This window comes from Chinchilla lanigera, unplaced genomic scaffold (assembly GCF_000276665.1).
Source record: "Chinchilla lanigera isolate Chin_1 unplaced genomic scaffold, ChiLan1.0 scaffold00015, whole genome shotgun sequence".
Classification (NCBI taxonomy): Eukaryota; Metazoa; Chordata; class Mammalia; order Rodentia; family Chinchillidae; genus Chinchilla; species Chinchilla lanigera.
The window spans coordinates 12,764,185-12,781,985 of NW_004955416.1; the positions used below are offsets into that span (position 1 = coordinate 12,764,185).

Below are 17,801 nucleotides of genomic sequence, written 5' to 3' on the forward strand. Positions count from 1 at the left end.
TGGTTAAGAAATATAAATAAAAATTACTATCACTGTTCATGGCCCCAACGTGTATATATTCAGAAGAGATAATAAGAAAAAACACAAATCTCTATAATCTACAGGGAAGACCTCAGAGAAGAAATATAGTAAGAAAACACAAGCTTTAATAGTCAGACAGACTATAACCTTAATATCAGCTCTGCCAATTAATAGCAAGTGATGTTAAATTCCTCGATGTTTTTGAGCCTTAGACAATAAATATCAATATATATTTTAAAGAATGATTGTAAGAATTCAGTGAAATTTAAATAAAGTTACTAACTCAATGCCTAGCATATAAAGCTTCAATATTACCCTATTAACTTCTGCTAGAATAGGTGTACTTGCTGACCTAGGCATAAATAACCTCAAAAAGATATACAACAAACTGCTAGAAGATGAACTGAGCTAACGGATAGGTGAAAGACTTCTGCGGTATACAGAGTTGTACATTTTGAATTTATCCAAAGAATAAAGCTTTTAAATAATCAATTGTATATAAAATCTACAAAGAGACGTGACACTGGCACAACATTCCAAAATCAATAAATGTAATCTATCATAGTAACAAATTAAAGACGAAAATCAGGATTATATTAACTAATACAGACAAGCCACATGACAAAATCTGACACTCATTTATAATAATGATACTCAGAAAAACAGTAATACTGTAAGATGTCCTCAACTTGCTGAAGAGCATCTAGACACAATCTTTAACAAACATTCCTAGTAGTGAAAGACTAGTCCGAAGTAGTGATGTACACCTGTAATCCCAGCACTCTGGGGGGTGCAGAGGCAGGAAGATCAAGAGCTGGAGCCACCCTAAGGTAAACTAGGGACTTAGTGAGACCCTATATCAAAATAAAACAAATAGTCAGGGAGGTGGCTCAGTGTGAAGCCTTGGGCTCAATCCTCAGTACAAAAAATAAAAATAAATTTAAAAAGACAGTGTTTCCCTGTTAAGACTGGGAATAAGGCAAGGGTGCCTACCCACAGCACTCTTAGTCAAACAGTGCTGAAAGGTCTGCCCAGCGCAGTAAGACAAGGCAAGAAAAGGTCACAGCATACAAGATGGACATATAATAATCAAGTATATTTATACATATTGTGAGTATGTGAAAAAAAGTCTAAATCTAATAAGTATATGATTCATGTGCTGAAACATAAAATGCTGATAAGAGATACCAATGAAAGTCTAAATAAATGGAGAGATATACAGTGTTCATGAGTTGGACTTGGGCTGGGGATGTATCTCAGTGGTACAGCACTTGTCTAACACGCACAAAACCCAGGGTTCTCATCATTTTTTTTCTTTTTGGTTTTTCTCCGGTACCGGGAACCGAACTCACGACCTTGCGCTTGCCAGGCAGGCGCTTTTGCCGCTGAGCTAAATCCCCAGCCCCATCATTTTTTTTTCTTTTCCCTTCCTTCCTTCCCCCTCCTCTGTCCCTAGTTACGCTTCCAATTTGAAGGGTATTTTCTTCCTATTTCACAATATCTATTATATACGTTCGTCCTTTCAGTTTCTCACACCAGAGAAACAACACAGTATTTACACGTGTCCGATTTATTTCACTTAAAGAATATGGTCTTAAGATGCATCAATCTAGCTAGAAATATCTTAGGCTTATCCTTCTTTATGGCAGAGTTCTACTCTACTGTATTAAAAAACAAAAAACAGAGGGACTGGGGATTTAGCTCAGTGGCACGGTGCCTGCACAGCAAGCACAAGGTCGTGAGTTTGATCTCCGGTACCGGAAAAAAAAAACCCAAAAAGAAAGAAAAAAGGGAAACAAAACTTTTGTAAATAAGGAAGGGAAGAGGAGTTGAAGAGAGGGGAGGGGAGGGGAATGAGAAAATAAAGAATCAAGTTATATAATTACAGGTACAAATTCCCTATAATGAATGTGATCATTATATATATCTAAAATATCCTAATAAACTTAATTAAAAAAAAAAAAACACAAAGCCCTGGTTCAATCTCCAGCACCACCAAAAAAAAAAAAAAAAAGATAAATTGTAAGACTCAACTAACAAAGATATCAATTCTCCATAAATTAATATACAGATTTACATAAAATTCCATCAAACTCCTAGCAACATTTATTTTGCAGATATAGGTAAGATTATTATAAAATTTATGTAAGAAGGCACAGACCCTTGAAGAGGTAATTTTGAAAAAAAAAATATTGGCAGAAATAATCTCAAGACTTATTTTATACTTAGAACAATCAATATTATGTGGTAGTTAGAAAGACAAATACATAGATCAATAGAATAGAACAAAACACTCAGACACACATAAATATGTCTAACTTTATTTTTCCCCTAGCACTAGGGGCTAAACCTGGGGCCTTTGCAATAAGCTATATCCCCAGACCCCTTCTGCTAATTTTTTTGGCAACAGGCTCTTATTAAGTCACTAAATTGCCCAGTCTGGCGTCTGGGGATTCAGCTCAGGGGCACAGTGCTTGCCTGGCAAGCACGAGGTCATGAGTTTGATTCCTGGTACCAGAAAAAAAAAAAAAAACTACATTGCCCAGTCTGGGCTCCAACTTGTGATCCTCCTGCCTTAGCCTCCCAGAGTATTGGGATTATAGGTATGTGACAACACATTTGGCTTCCAATTCGTTTTGACAAAGATATAAAAACAATGGAAGGATAAGCTTTGGGGAAAAAAAGATGCAAGAATAATTTGACATTCACAGGCAAAAATAACTAAATAAACCTTGACCTAATCCTCACACCATTTACAAAAATTACTCAGAACAATGCATAGACTTAAATGTAAAAAGTGAAACTATACAACTTTTAGAAAAAAAAAAAAAAATCAGAAAATCTTTAGGATCTAGGGATAGGCAGAGTCTTTAAACTTGACTCTAGGGGCTGGGGATTTAGCTCAGCGGCAAAAGCGCCTGCCTGGCAAGCGCAAGGTCGTGAGTTTGGTTCCCGGTACCGGAGAAAAACCAAAAAAAAATAAAATAAAATAAAATAAACTTGACTCTAAAAGCAAGACCCAGCCAGGCGCGGTGCACACGCCTGTGATCCTAGCACTCTGGAGGCTGAAGCAGGAGGATTATTGTGAGCTCGAGGCCAGCCTGGGCTACAAAGTGAGTTTACAGCCAGCCTGAACTGCATAGTGAGACCCTGTCTCAAGAAGACCAAAATAAATAAATAACTGAATAAATAAATAAATAAAAGCAAGACCCATAAAAAGTGTAAGCGGTAACCAAACTAAAAATTTTGCTCTGTCAAATTCACTGTTCAAAGGATGTCAAGCCCAACTACATACTAGGAGAGAATAGAATCTGCCAAGGACACATGAGACAAAGGACTAGTATTTAGATTATACAGTTCTTGTGAAAGTCCACAGTACAAAGGCAAGTAAATCAATTAGAAAATGAGTGGAGAGGACCACTGAGAGGACTCCTCCTGAAAGAAGACAATTTGCCTCCATTTTGGTTCACCTTTGCCCTATCCCATTTACTGAAATGCACAGAGCTGACAAGGGAGATATTCTACCCGCTGACTGGCTATAAGTAATGCAAATGGGTTTACTGAGGTCCCATGTGTAGCCTCTGGAGCAAAGCAACAGGTCTGTGTGCAGCCCTGCCTAAGGCTCCCTCCTACTAAGTGTGAGCTAATGATAATGAGGTAGGCCTAGAGACACCACAATGTTGACTGGGATGCAGCTTTGGAAAAGAAGCAGTGATGTGCCAGGGCAGACGAGGCCAGCCTCGGAGCTGAAGCAGCCGACCCAGAAGACTCAAAACACAAGCTACTTCCAAACTGTGTTATGCAGATTGCTCCAGGCTTGGAGGCCACCTGTTACCAGAACCAGTACTCTTTCTGCATACCTCTCTGCATATTGCAGAGGTGCCACTGTTCCTCCTACCCAGCCCAGCTCACAGAATTCACGTAGTTTCCACCATCCTCACAGTCACTCTACCCCAGCCACTTCCCTCCTTACAAATTAATAAAATCAGGGGCTGGGGATTTAGCTCAGCGGCACAGCGCCTGCCTGGCAAGCGCAAGGTCATGGGTTCAATTCCTGGTACCCGAAGAAAAAACAAACACACACACACAAAGAAAAAAAATTAATAAAACCCCGGTTTGGCCCTGGATTGAGGCTTTTGTGTCAGTTGGCCTTTGTTCCAACTGAACTTAGGACCCCTAGGCTCCCCAGACTGGCAGATATGTCTCTGTCTCTTTTTTCTTGCCGTGGATCACACAGAAAGTGGTAGACTGGAGTTTACTCAAGAAAACTGCAATAGGGGCTGGGGATATAGCTCAGTGGCGAAAGCGCCTGCTTGGCAAGCGCAAGGTCGTGAGTTGCTCTTTTTTGCGGTCCTCAGTACCACAAAAAAAAAAAAATTTAAGAAAATTGCAATAGATTTTCCCTGGGATTACAATTTATAAACTCTAGACTACAAAAAAGTTCGGGCATTTATAAATGTGAACACAACATGAAGAGACATTTCACCCAAGAGGACATACAGACAAGTCAGGGCAGAAAAAGACTTCAACATCACTAGGTGGTAGGGAAAAAAAATTAACACCACAATTTATCAGTACCCCACTATTAGAATAACCAAAATAACAGCAGTGACAAAACCAAGTGATTGTGAAAATACAGAAAAGCTAGATCACTCATACACTGCTGATGGAAACATAAAATGGTACAGTGCCTCTGGAGAACAAACTAAGATTGCAACTACATATGACCAAGCAAATGCACCCCTGGTAACATTTACCCTAGAGAAATAAAAATTTATATTTACACAAAAACTTGTGCATGAATGTATCTATCAGCTTTACATATTAGCCCCAAACTGGAAAAAACACAGAAGACCTTTAACAAGGTAAATGGTTAAACTTTGATAAAGCCAACCATAGAATGCTATTAGTAATAATCTGAAACCAACTATTACAGGTGGAGCATCCTTAATCCAAAAATCTAAATCCAAAACTTTTTGAGGGCTAACGCCCTACAAGTAGAAAATTCCACCATGACCTCATGTGCTGGTTCCCAGTCAAAACACAGGCACAATAAAAATTAAAGTTACCTTCAAGTAATGTGTATGACAGGCATACGAACCATAAAAAAAAAACAAAAAAACACATGGATTCCCTCCCCAGATCTCATTACGTATGTACAAATATTCCAAAACCTGAAAAACCCAAAACCTGAGACACCTCCAATTCTGAGCATTCCTGACAAGGGAGAGTGGACTGGGGACACACACAACTTGGACAAACTAGGGAACAATGCTGGGTAAAGGAGCCAATCCAGAAGAGGTTGTATGTTGTTTAGTTCCATTTCTATCATGTTCTTGAAATGACAAATTATAGAAATGGAAAACAGGAACGTTGGTCAGAGGTTAGAAGGGTGTGTGGGTGGGAAGGTATGTGGTCCTTGCAGGGATGGAAATGTTCTCTACCCTAACTGCTTTGATGCCAGTGTCCCGATGTGATACTGCACTACTGTTATGTTACCATGGAGGGGGAGGGTAAAGCACACAAGAGAATTCTCCGTATTATTGTTTACAACCATGTGTGAGTCTACAATTACCTCAGAAAACCAATTTTATGTAAAGTCCACAAAGATTTAATTAGACTCAAAAACACTTACCCAGGGGCTGGGGATTTAGCTCAGCGGCAAAAGCGCCTGCCTGGCAAGCGCAAGGTCGTGAGTTCGGTTCCCGGTACCGGAGAAAAACCAAAAAAAAAAAAAAAACACTTACCCAAAGCCCCAGCCATCTATGGCACTGGTGAACACCACATTCCCCTGCTCCGGAGAGAAGTAGAGGTGAGAGTCGTCTGTGTCCTCCAAGCCAGTGCTCCAGTCATACACCTGCTCTCCTGGTTCAGAATTTGGATTTACCTGGGACTCAGTTTCTCTCTCTGCTCTTTCTTCTAGGACTTTAGAAGTAAAAAGAGTTCCTGTCAGTGCGTTAATCTAGGAGAGACAGTGAGATGGCAGAGTGTCATTCAGATGCTTAGCAAGCTCACAGCAGGAGACACACTTATGTCCAACCCTCCTTAGGGCTAGAATCATCATCATCACTTGGCCCCACTGGAAGAGACATTTATAATCAATCAATAATTACCTCAGTGTGTTCATCCGTTCAAAACTAAATTAAGCTTCTATAGTCATTTTTGTCATTATTATTACTGATGTAAACACTAATGTGCCATCTTCATTTTTTAGCACTGCGGAAGCAGTACGGCTAGGCACTCATGGTTTCCAAATTCCAAAACCCTAGTTTGTGACCTTTGTGAACTCCCGTACCCATTTCTCACATTGACCATTTGAAATTTTCACCTCCTGTCTCTCTCAGGTCTTCTTCCCAGCTTCTAAGCCCCAACCATTTTCACTTCCAATAAATAATCTTATTTCCTACCAAAAACAGAAGATGGAACCTATTAGTCTCAATTCTGCAAGTTCCCTATGTTCTAACCTAGCAGCCTGTTCAAACCCACAAGTGCTGCTGGCCCTTCTCCTGCCCAGCAGGACAGGTCACTTCTACAGGGTATCTCCACAGGGCAGGTATTTCTACACCTCTGCCTATATCTGCAGGGAACTGGTTCCACTAAACATTCTTTTTACATGGCTCTACCTTTATTATTTCTTCCATTTAGCAAATAAACATTCTCAAGCTGATCTTATCAATGGCTATTCCTTGTCTTAAACAAATTTCAAACTTTTATGCATGCTGTACAAGGCTCACCAAAATCTGTATCTTCCCTTCCTTTCCCCTACCTCTTATTACTGCTTAGCATGATCTAATTTTTCAGCTACACCAATTTCCTTGGAAGAAACTGTACCATGCTTTCACTTGCCCTTATGACTTTGCACATATTCCAGCTCTTCTGAATGTCCTTCCTTCTCACCCTCTACCTAGCAAACTGTCACCTTCCTTGCAATTCAAGGCTTCCCCAACCAGATGTTTTGTCTCTTCTCTCTTGACCAAGACTGGCATAGGTGGCCCTCCTCTGTGCTCTTATATCATACCCAGAGCTGATCTCATCATTCAGATCTCCCTTTCCTCTCCCCTACTATACCCATACTACATTGTGAGCTCTCTGAATACAGACTCTGAACTACTCATCTTGATATTCACAATACCTAGCACACATGGGCATTTGATGTTTCATTTATACAACATATATACTGCTGAATAAATAAATGCTTGCATAAAATTTCATCTAGAGACAGGTGGTACCAAACCACGAAGTTTTAAACAGGAGAACCTACTGTCCAAGCTCTTGGTGAACTATGCCTCCAGCAGATGAGAGGCCAGCTCTGCTGCCTCAGCCACATGCAAGGATTTAAGCGAGCATTCTAAGTATGTAACTGAATTCTATTAGCAATGCTTCAGACTTCAACTTCATTGAAGCCTAATTTTTAAAACACTGCAGAACACCATACCTGTTCCAAAATATTCTTGAGGTGAGAATAGGCCTCCTGTGGGGTGAATTTTAATTCCACTATCAAACGATCTATCTTATTAATCACTAAAACAGGACGTATGTTTTCCAGCCATGCTTGTCGCAGAACTGCCTGTGTCTGATAAAAACAGAATGAGAAATGTAAAAGTCAGTATTTGCAGTAATTACAACACATATGAAATCCTGATTAATAACCAATACATCCCGGTATTTCTTTATCAGAGCTTGGATGGCACCAGTCAGACATAAGGCCTCTACAAGTACACATACAACATAGCAGCAGAGAACTATGGGCAAGAATCATCTTCGCAATTGTAGAACTGACAGCTTGTTTAAGAAGAATAAATAAGATCCTATATAAACAGCAAAAAGTCTGATGGAAATATGTGTGTGTGTGTGTGTGTGTGTGTGTTTGTCTACAGAAAGACATGCATGCACACAGAGTTAAGGTAATCATTATAAAACAGACACCCACAAAACCAGAACAAAGGTCAAAAAATAAAACAGTTCCCCAGAAAACACCTGCTGGCCTCCTGGACTGGAACATGGTCGCTGGCGGAAACTGCTGTTCTGGCGTTCTAAGGTCAGGTGTATTATCTCTCTGCTGCAGGGACAAGACACCATACCGACAGAGATGGTGCTTCTCCAGTAGGGACACCTGAGCCCTCAGCAGAACTCAAGGCAGATGCCACAGGACAATCACAGCGCATCTTTGAATACCACATTTCCTCCATCTGAGTAACTTAACCCTTGTATTATTGTTTTTAAAACATTAAAACAAATGCATATACTCAGGAGTGGAATATAAAAGTGACTTTTTAAAAAAACGATAAAACGTAAGTTTTCAAAAACATTTTAAAAGAAACAAATGTAGCTACTCTGCTGTTCCCTCTGGTCTTAGGTGAATTTTTCCAGCTGGAGCTGGAGGAGTAGAAGAGTAAGGCAGGAAAGCAGAAAAGGAGTGTTCATGTGTGAGTGGGTGGAGGCAGAAATGGAGACTGAGGAGCCAAAAGAAGACATTTCCTCCTGTCTGGCTCTTACAATGCTTTCCCCGCTCACAATTCAGAGCACCCCCCATTCAACATTCCTGCAGTTTATACTGCATCCCTAAGAGGACAGAACAGACTTCAGAGAATCTAAGTTGAAGTCATCATGTCTAAGATCCTTCAAAATGCTGGTGATTTAACACTGGTGAGGGAACATTATCAAATGTGAAACATAAAGCCACCTGTCTGTCAGCAAAATGCCTCAGAAAGCCACAGTAATCAACAGTTTCTCCTCTTTCCCCCACCATTTAGCCAGTTAAGTATTTTCCCACCACACTATTACCTGTGGACAGACCCCTTCCACAGCATCTACCACAATGATGCACCCATCACAAATGCGAACAGCTGTTGACACTTCCGAGGAGAAGTCCACGTGCCCTGGGGAGTCTATGAGATTAATCAGGTACTCCTGGTTATCTGAAACGAAGTTTGACAACACATATTTTCAGCTGTGCAGGTATGGAATACTCTTCCTCAGGCATTCTAGAAAAAGGAAGCTTCCAAGGAAAAAGTAAACAAAGCTTAAAGGACCTAACAGCTCAACCAAGACTTCTCATTCCAACTTCTCTCACTGTGGGGATATATTGACTCCAAACAGCACCCATAGAAAATGCTGAAGGACTGTATGATTACCCTAACATACATCACTTAATAAGAGGTTAGTATGCTGGGGCTATGCATCAGTGCTAGAGCACCTGCCTGCTGCACACAGGCCCTGGATTCACTCCTCAGCACTGGAGAAAAAAAACACTTACTGTGAGCCAGTTACTGTGCTAAACACTCTCAGTGTGCTAACTGCATTACTGAACCCTGCCACTGGCCCTACGAGAGAAATTACATTCTTTTCATCTTACAGATTAGGAAGTAGAGATGAAAAGAAACCTGTGCCTATTGGATATAAGTGAAGGCTGTTCAAAGGAGCCCAGGAATCTTCTGAAAGAGCGGCACATAAATGTGCTCAATTGAGATTTAAACTAATACCTAAAAAATTCTACAAAAAATTTACAAAATTCACAGAAACTCTACAAACAGTGAAGCAGCAGCTCTGTGCCAAGCAGTGTGCTATGTGCACTCACACAGTCATTTTTGACACTCATAACAAATGTGACCATCACCCTGACTGACACTAAAATTCACATAGCCCACCAAGCCCTCAGTCCCAGCCATGCCAGAGCTGGTCCCTCCAGGTCACAGAGATTTAGCTTTAAATAGTAACTTAGTAAACCAAATGAAATACAGTAATATTACACAATCTTACAATCATTCTCCATTACTGCTACATTTGATAGAATTCTTTTATAAAAGCAAAATAATTATATCCTTTTGTTCCTCCCCTTGACTCAGTGTTTATTCAGCTTAGAGTACTCAAGAATTACTGTAGGGATGGCTGTTATCATTTATGGGCCATTTAAAGAAGAGCGCCTCAATGTAATTTTAATGACTTGATTTGTGCCCCAGGTGGTAAGATGATGATAAAACAAAACAACAGTAACTACAGCTAAAGCTATCACTTAAGGATTGCCTATGCCTGACACTGTTCTAAGTACATAACGTGTACTGCAACTCTACAGCACTTGCCTGCATGGGCCCCTTTCATAGAACAGTTCACCAGAGCACAGACAAAGTAAGCGTCTCTCTTAGGGCTAGCCAGCTAGAATATGACGTTGGATTTAATTGCCTGAGATCAAACAATGCAAAACGGTAGAGAAGTTCAAACCCATTTACCTCCAAAGACTATACCTTAAAGAGTACATCTAGGATGGCAGTAAGCTTCACCCTACATGCCACGATTCAGCGGGTAGCAAAACCTTGAAAGAGCAGGGGAAAGACTTCTTGGAGCTCACAGGAGGTCGCCTTTCTCAGCACCACTGCCCCCACCCCCATGGTCTTTATAGGTGAAGTGCTTTGTAAGGGACTGACCCTGTTGCAGCTACTAGGGAAAGCTCCAACCAAAGACTGTGGACACCTGCAAAGAAAATCAAGTCAAATAACCAGGGCCTGGAGCAAGGTCCCACTGCGCAGAATCAAGCCTCTTCCTGTCAGTTCTTCTCACTACCCTCTTGGATACGCACCATGGTCTCAACAAATCCGCCGAAGAAAAATGACAAAGTCTAGCAGGTCCAGAGTCCTATCACATAAAATAAAGGCTGCAAGATTCTTGAAATCACTCAGAATTTCCACAGCCTAACCCTTCCTTTCAGAAATGCTGTTTACCCCTAAAGGTACGAGAGATTTAACCAAGATCACAAAAGTGGCAAGCCAGATGCATATCCAGTTCTAGCTAACGGTCTTTGTCACTTCTTCAATCTTAGGTGCCTCACTGGGCAGCTGTGGAAACTACACTTGACTGTTTCTTTGGCTAAATTCCAGACTTCAGGGTGACAGAATTACAACCACTTCCTCATTTCCCTAGAAGCTACCCAAACCAGATATACAGTGGAATTTTAAGGGACTGAGTCTCCTATCCAGTCCTTCACAGATTCTAACAGTGGAGAGATCTCAGGCCTCCTACACACTCATCTTTCATTGGTACTACAGGATTTTTAGAGTACAGAGAAAAATAAACTAGCTATGCCGTCCTAAATATGCATCCAACTCCAGACCCTTTGAAATTCAGGGGTAGTAGGTTCAGATCTACAAGGGAACAGAAAACTAGAGACACACTTGTGTTTCCATTTGAAAATCTACATCCTGGAAAGTAAGTGTGTAATCAAATAAACATGGGAAATACAGCTAACCTTTGCACTTAAAACACATTTACATATTAAACATTCTAAGAAGCTCTGTAATAATAATAAGAAGCCTGTCTATCTCTGTTAAACCTGGAGTTTCTCCTATGTATTCAATGGTGAGGAGAGCAAAGTGTTCCAGCCATCACACCCCAAGAGAGAAACAGGTCGGCTCCGCTCAGGTGGGCCCCCAACTGCCCCAGCACCCTTTTTATCAACTTTAACCTTTTCCAACAATTGCAAACTACCTTTCAAAAGTAAAGGCAAAGTCATCCCAAATCCACTGAAGAAAAAAGTCCACACGAAAGCTCTTCTGCTGTGACTTAAATCACATTTTAAAACTTATTTTCTTGAATGCTACCCCCTACTTTGTGTGAGGATCAAATTTTAAAAATACGATGAAAATTACAGAATACTATTATTACTACAAATGAAAACTGCAAATTAAAAAAATTTTAAGCATACTGAATGACAGTCCCAATTTTAACACAAATCCTAGAGTTGTATATTGTTCTAGCGTTCAGGAACAGGAATGTCAGCTGCCATATTTCCTGGGCATCATTGATGTACAGTAGCAAGCAGCTGAGAATCCTTTTCTGTGAAGTCAAAAGCAAGACTGTCTTCTAAAACTGTGGGGAGAAGATGAAAGGTAGTCATGGAGACACCAGAAGGTTCCACACAGCTGTGGGGCAAGTAAGCAAAACCTAACAGGGCAGATGTGAGAAGGTTGTCTGCAGTGCTGAGGACCAAGTTGAGAACCCAGGCCAAGAATGCGGAAGAAGTGGCATGGTTTGCAATTGTTGGAAAAGGTTAAAGTTGATAAAAAGGGTGCTGGAGCAGTTGGGGGCCCACCTGAGCGGAGCCGACCTGTTTCTCTCTTGGGGTGTGACGGCTGGAACACTTTGCTCTCCTCACCATTGAAGAATTAGTCTATCAGTCGAGAATTAGTCTATCAGTGTTGGAATTCTGATGGGAGGAGTAAGGCACGTCAGGCAAGCGGTGTGTGAGGAGGTGGTGTGACTATCGCTGAAGTGACAGGTGTGGGCTGTCTGAGGCAGAAGTGATGGGAGGAGGCTGCTGGGGCTCAAACAGCTAGAGACTCTCATGAGTCAAAGAATGGGCACCTGCCTACCTTGGTGAAAGACGTGGGAGAACAGAAGATTATGGAAAAGGGAACATTTCAATTTGTTCTTTTCTTTTTTTTTTTTTTTTTTAAATGATTTCACTAGTAAGCTCACTACATCTCAGCTGGTTATACGCAGACTTTTCTTGTTGTTCAGACAGGGTCTTGCTATGTTTCCCAGACTGGTCTCAAACTCAGGGGCTCAAGTGACCCTCCCTCCTCACCTTCCTCACTTGTACTCTGAGTAGCTGAGAGAAGAAGTACTTGCCACCCCACCCCATCCCACTGGGAGTATTTAAATTTAAAGTGTCAAAGATGCATAGCTCCAGGCAATGTTAAAGTGCAGAAAGTAGCCAAGGTAGTGGGTTGGGGAAAGAGAACAGCCTTGCCATTGAGAAGGCAAGCTGCTGAAGTCATTCTCCAGGATGGTAAAACCACACTGGAGGATTCATGTGAAAAGGAAAATCATGAGCCAGGTACCAGTCACCAAGGAAGAAGGATCCTGAGCAAGAGCTGATAAAAGTAAGAAAGAATAATTGAGTGATAGGATTCCTAAAAGGAATCTTAACACAAGAATGAGGGACCAAGCTTTGACACTGGAGTCTGGACGAGAAGAGTGGCAACTCCATATCCTGCCCACAGTCACAAGGGTCCTGCAGGAACGAGCAGCATTGATATTTCTTTCAAATGAAAGAAATGTCAGAAGACAGCCAGGCAGGTGGAGGAAGGGACACCAATACAAAGATATTGAGAATGAAGGAACGTTTATTCACCTTGGAATGTTCTCAGAGTAAGGTCTGGTTGGACATGGAGGGAGGGTGTCAGAACCACAAGGAAACATAGGGAAGAGACTATAAGACAGGCCAGATCATGGGTCCTGCAGCTTGGGCCGTGACCAAAGACAAAAGAGATATAGGTAATGCTGGCCCAAAGATGCACACAAGCAGTCCCAGAAATCTGTGGTGGAAAGGAAAGAGGCTTAGGCTGACTGCCTCCAAAAACCTGATTCAGGTCATTTGGCTGGAAATGGAATTACTTGGCTCCTAGGACTACTGCATGCTAGAAACTGCTTTGTCCTTGGGAAAACTTCTTAACCTCTCTGAACTTTATCTTGCAAGTAAGTAAATTAAGGATAATATCATCGCACAGGATGCTGTGAGGATTAAACACAGTCATGTGTAGAAGATACCTAGCTCAGAATTAAACTATCAGGCACCTACCTAGTTTCTTCGGCCTGGCATCAACTGCATGCTTCACAAAGTATAGCATTTACCATCTAAAGAGAAAAAAAAACTCTGATCTTTTCCTCAAAGGAAGGACATTAGAACCCTTCCTCCTAACCCCAATTCCAAAGGACTACGATAATCATCAGGGTCATGAGGTAACATTCACACAGCCAGGAGGAAAGGGAGGTGTGGGCACAATTCACTCTCCAGCCCTTAATACCCCACCCACATGCCCTACTTACAGGGAGGTGCTAATACCAGCATCATGTCGAGAATAAGCAAAACAGTACTTAATAATCATATTTGACTACAGGTGTTAGAATAAGAAAGCTACTTGGAAGGAACACTGTTAGATGTTTACTTTGCCGTATGTGCACATATGTGCACATAAAATTTTGGTTGGATTATATATAAAAATAACATGGTAAAACTGATTCCTATTTTATTCTTATGTAGAATCATAGATTTCATAATAAAACATATAGAATTTTCTACAACAAACTTGAAAGTTTACTTAAAATATTCAAATAAATGAATTAAAAACATCAAAAGTTCTGCAACAGCAGTATTTGGTTACAGTTAAAAGAACTGGTTAGAGTAGAAAAGACAGGAATACACATTTTGAGACTATTCAAAGCACAGACCATAAATAATTATTACAATTATTAAAGCCATTTAAATATGGTGTATGGTCTATAGCTGGATTCTAACCTAAAAAATTCAAAGGCATTCTATTGCCTTTGATCTCTTTTGTTGGGAATATTTCCTAACTCTTGAAATGACAGGATAGGGGAATGGTATCCTTACAGGACAGGCCCAAGGAGAGATGGATAAGAAACAGAAAAATAACAAGGTTTACCAATATGATCCCAAAATTTGTAGCAAATGTTCTTCACAATTGTAAAGAGAGGCTCCCTTTTCCTCAGAGATGAACTGGGTCCCTGGAAAATGCTAGATTGCCACCTTGACCATTTTCAACATTTCTACAGTATACACGATGCCTTAGCTTGTCTATTTAATATAGAGTAAGATCTTATATTTCAATCCAGGTGCAAGTTTGAAAACAATTTTGCAGCTGATTTAATTAAGAGTTAGAGAAATTAAGGAAGAGAAACAATTTCAATAAGAGTTAGTATACAGATTCTCAGCTGAGAAGGCATTTAGAGGGGTTGGGAAGAGGGGAGGGTAAATAGAAGTCACCAGTGGAGTTTCTTCAGCTGCCAGGATCCTCCTCCTTCCCATTCAGTTCTTCCATTCACCCACTTTTAGAACACGAAATGCCCTACTCTGAAGCACCACTACTAAGCTATAAATAAAACTGGATCTCTTTTCTTAGGTGCTCTGAGAGCAGATGTCTCAATCAACATTCCCAAGTTCTGTCTTCATTGGACAAGTAAGCCAAAGGTGTAAGATAGAGGACAGATGTAAAACGAATAACTGAGATAAAAACAACCAAACCCAAGGACAATAGTGGAGTTAGGGGAGGAGGGTCCACAAACTTTCACTGATGTAGTTCTGGGCTCCAGAATTCAAATGTGGCTCCAATTTCTGTAAGACATCACTCCAAAAGACTCTCATTTTCCCCAACTATTCAGAAGAACTGCAAGTTCCTGGCCAGCTGAGTGACTGAGAAAAACCTTGTCTCAAAATTTTAAAAACTTAAAAATGTTGAGTGGGTCACTAGGGGAAGCTCAGTACAGCACTTGTCTAGCACATATAGCCCTAGATTCAATGCCCTAACCACAAGAAAAGAAAAAAAAAAAATCCCATTTTTAAATATTCATGTATAGTATTTTCTAATATCATTTCACACATATTCTTTCAATAAGCCCTCCCAACACAACCCAAGCTAGCTTACATTTCTCCTCTGTACACGCTAGGAAGCATAACTAAAATAACCTGTGTGAGCTGCCCAAGGCCACAGAGCTGGACAAGAAAGGCTACACCACTCAATTCCCAGGGTCCTGTGGCCACTGTCCAAGTGCAATGGGTGAATTTTACGGTGTGTTCAGTCAAACCTGAATAAAATAAAAATGAGGGTAAGGGTGACTACAGACCAAGTTTAGAGCACAGAAACTAAAACTGACGCTAGAAGAGTCAAGCATAAACGCTGCTAACCCGAGCATGGACTATAAAAGACCACTAATCTCTTGAAGTCCATGTAACAATGAGGTAAGAAATATATACATTTTTGACACCAGTTATGGTTTATGTCTGGATGTCCCTCCCCCAAAGCGTCATGCGATCATAGGTGGGGCTTCTGGAAAGTGGCTGGGTCCAGGGTGTGCGATGCTGGAATTCAAAATGTGATGCTGGGATTAAGGGTGCCTCACCCTGGTTTCAAGCAATACTGCCTTAAGGGTGGGTAGTCTGGATGAACTATAAGGGACAGAAAGAGGGCTGCTAGGGTCAGTTAGTTGCTCACTACTTCAATGCTTTGCTGCCTTCTGCTGATCTGCTTTGGCAAAAACTGTTTTGCCTCTACAATGCCCCTCTGCCATGCCACCCTGCCTCGGAGCCAGCCAACTATGAAGACACCTCTACAGACTGTGAACCAAATAAACCTTTCCTCCTTTAACTTTGGGTATCAGGTACTTTGTCTCAGCAACAAGAAATGTAACGAAGACAATCCCAGTCTCTGGATCACTGAATAAGGACATACCCATAAATGTGAGAGACGGTTTTAAAAAAAGATGCATTACTTCACTCTCTGGACATAATGTTAAGGGTTTGGTATGTATCCATCCAGATACTTTTATCTGCAGACATAATGTATTTTATTAACCAAACACATTCATATCTTTAAAAAATACTCTGCAACTTTCTTTTTTGGCTCTTATACCACTTTTTTCTGTATCATTACTTAGATCAAGCATTTGTTTTAACAGCTGCGTAATACTTCACAACATGGATACATCAGTTTCTTTATTCTCCTACTACTATTTAGTTTGCTCGCATTTTTTTTTCACTAATACAAAGTTTTGGTGCATATCTGTGAAGATACACTTCTCACGCTTGTTTGACTACTTCTGTCAGAAATATTCCCGGAAGTGTTACCATGAAAATAACAGCCTCATTTAGGGATCCAGCCAGGAAAAGGAACATTAAGGCCAAGACAACAAAGCCCAGGGTTCCTAATTTTCCTGTGAAATTAGCCACACAATCCCTTGGTAGGAGGGGCAGGTGTAAACTCCCGACCCTTCTGCCCTTACATCAGACAGAGGTCCCCATTAGCATCCAGGTCTGGATGGCCTGGCTCTTACATCAGGTCACTGGGAGAGGTCATAATAAAATACATGGAACCTAAGGCAAATAAATGGAGGTACACAATGAATTCAGACAGAAAGGAGGGCAGGAAAGATGCAAAGCTGTGCTTCTTTAAAACAAAGATAAAATTACCTTTTGTATAATGTAGTGAAATGGCACTGGATTTCATAGTGATCCCTCGGATCTGCTCATCTTCTCGGCTGTCCATGTACCTTAACTGGAAAAACATAGGATGTGCTCACTTACTTCCCCTGAACTAAAATGCAGCATTCAAACAGGCTGATTTTTGCTTTAAACACTTATAGAGCTTTTTTTTAAGGAGTAAGTGGACAGAGAAAGAAAGTTAGTGGAGGGGAAGAAAAACGTAGATGAAAGTCAGTACTGCTAGGACTCAAATGTATTCCACACTGGGGACCCTCCCAGACCGCTGCTCATCTACTCTGTAGCCAAGAATGACTGAGCAGTCCTAGAGAATTCGCAGAGGGTGGCACATGCAGGAATTCCTCTGTTCACCACAAACATAGCCATTCTTTTCCTGTTCATTGGTTAACTGACATAGTCCAAGCAGAGATTTAAAAAGAAAGTTTCAAAAGGCATAAGAAGCTTTTTTATTCCTTTTCCCACGTTGACATGTTTTAAACATTAAAAAAAAAAAATAGTAAACAATATTTATTATCACTACTTTACTGGCTTTTACAAAGCTTTGGTGCCCACAAATAAAGGCCACATCTCAAATTCTTCAGGCTCTGCAATGTCTCATCCCAACACTGGCTCCCTTAACTGGGCTCCCAGCCCCAACATCACTCTACCCTCTCTGGCCTCCTCTTGAGAGTGAGCCTCCATCTAGCCTTCACTGTCTGGACACAAAATTCTTGAAAATTCTGAACTTAACCTTTACATTTACTCATTCCTTTCATTCAAAAGTCTTGAGAAT

At 40.8% G+C, this 17,801-nt stretch overlaps 1 protein-coding gene across 3 annotated transcripts in view; it reads right to left on the reverse strand.

Annotated features, from left to right (window-relative positions):
- Nucleotides 1–17,801, reverse strand: part of Eftud1 (elongation factor Tu GTP binding domain containing 1) — a 131,481-nt gene that overhangs the window by 106,008 nt on the left and 7,672 nt on the right. For all 3 annotated transcript variants that reach the window (XM_005381461.2, XM_013512538.1, XM_005381460.2), the window contains exons 4-7: nucleotides 17,000–17,084; nucleotides 8,806–8,939; nucleotides 7,457–7,594; nucleotides 5,769–5,983 (exon numbers count right to left, since the gene is read on the reverse strand). In XM_005381461.2, coding sequence (XP_005381518.1) covers nucleotides 5,769–5,983; nucleotides 7,457–7,594; nucleotides 8,806–8,939; nucleotides 17,000–17,084 — 572 coding nt within the window. The remainder of the gene's footprint in view (nucleotides 1–5,768; nucleotides 5,984–7,456; nucleotides 7,595–8,805; nucleotides 8,940–16,999; nucleotides 17,085–17,801) is intronic.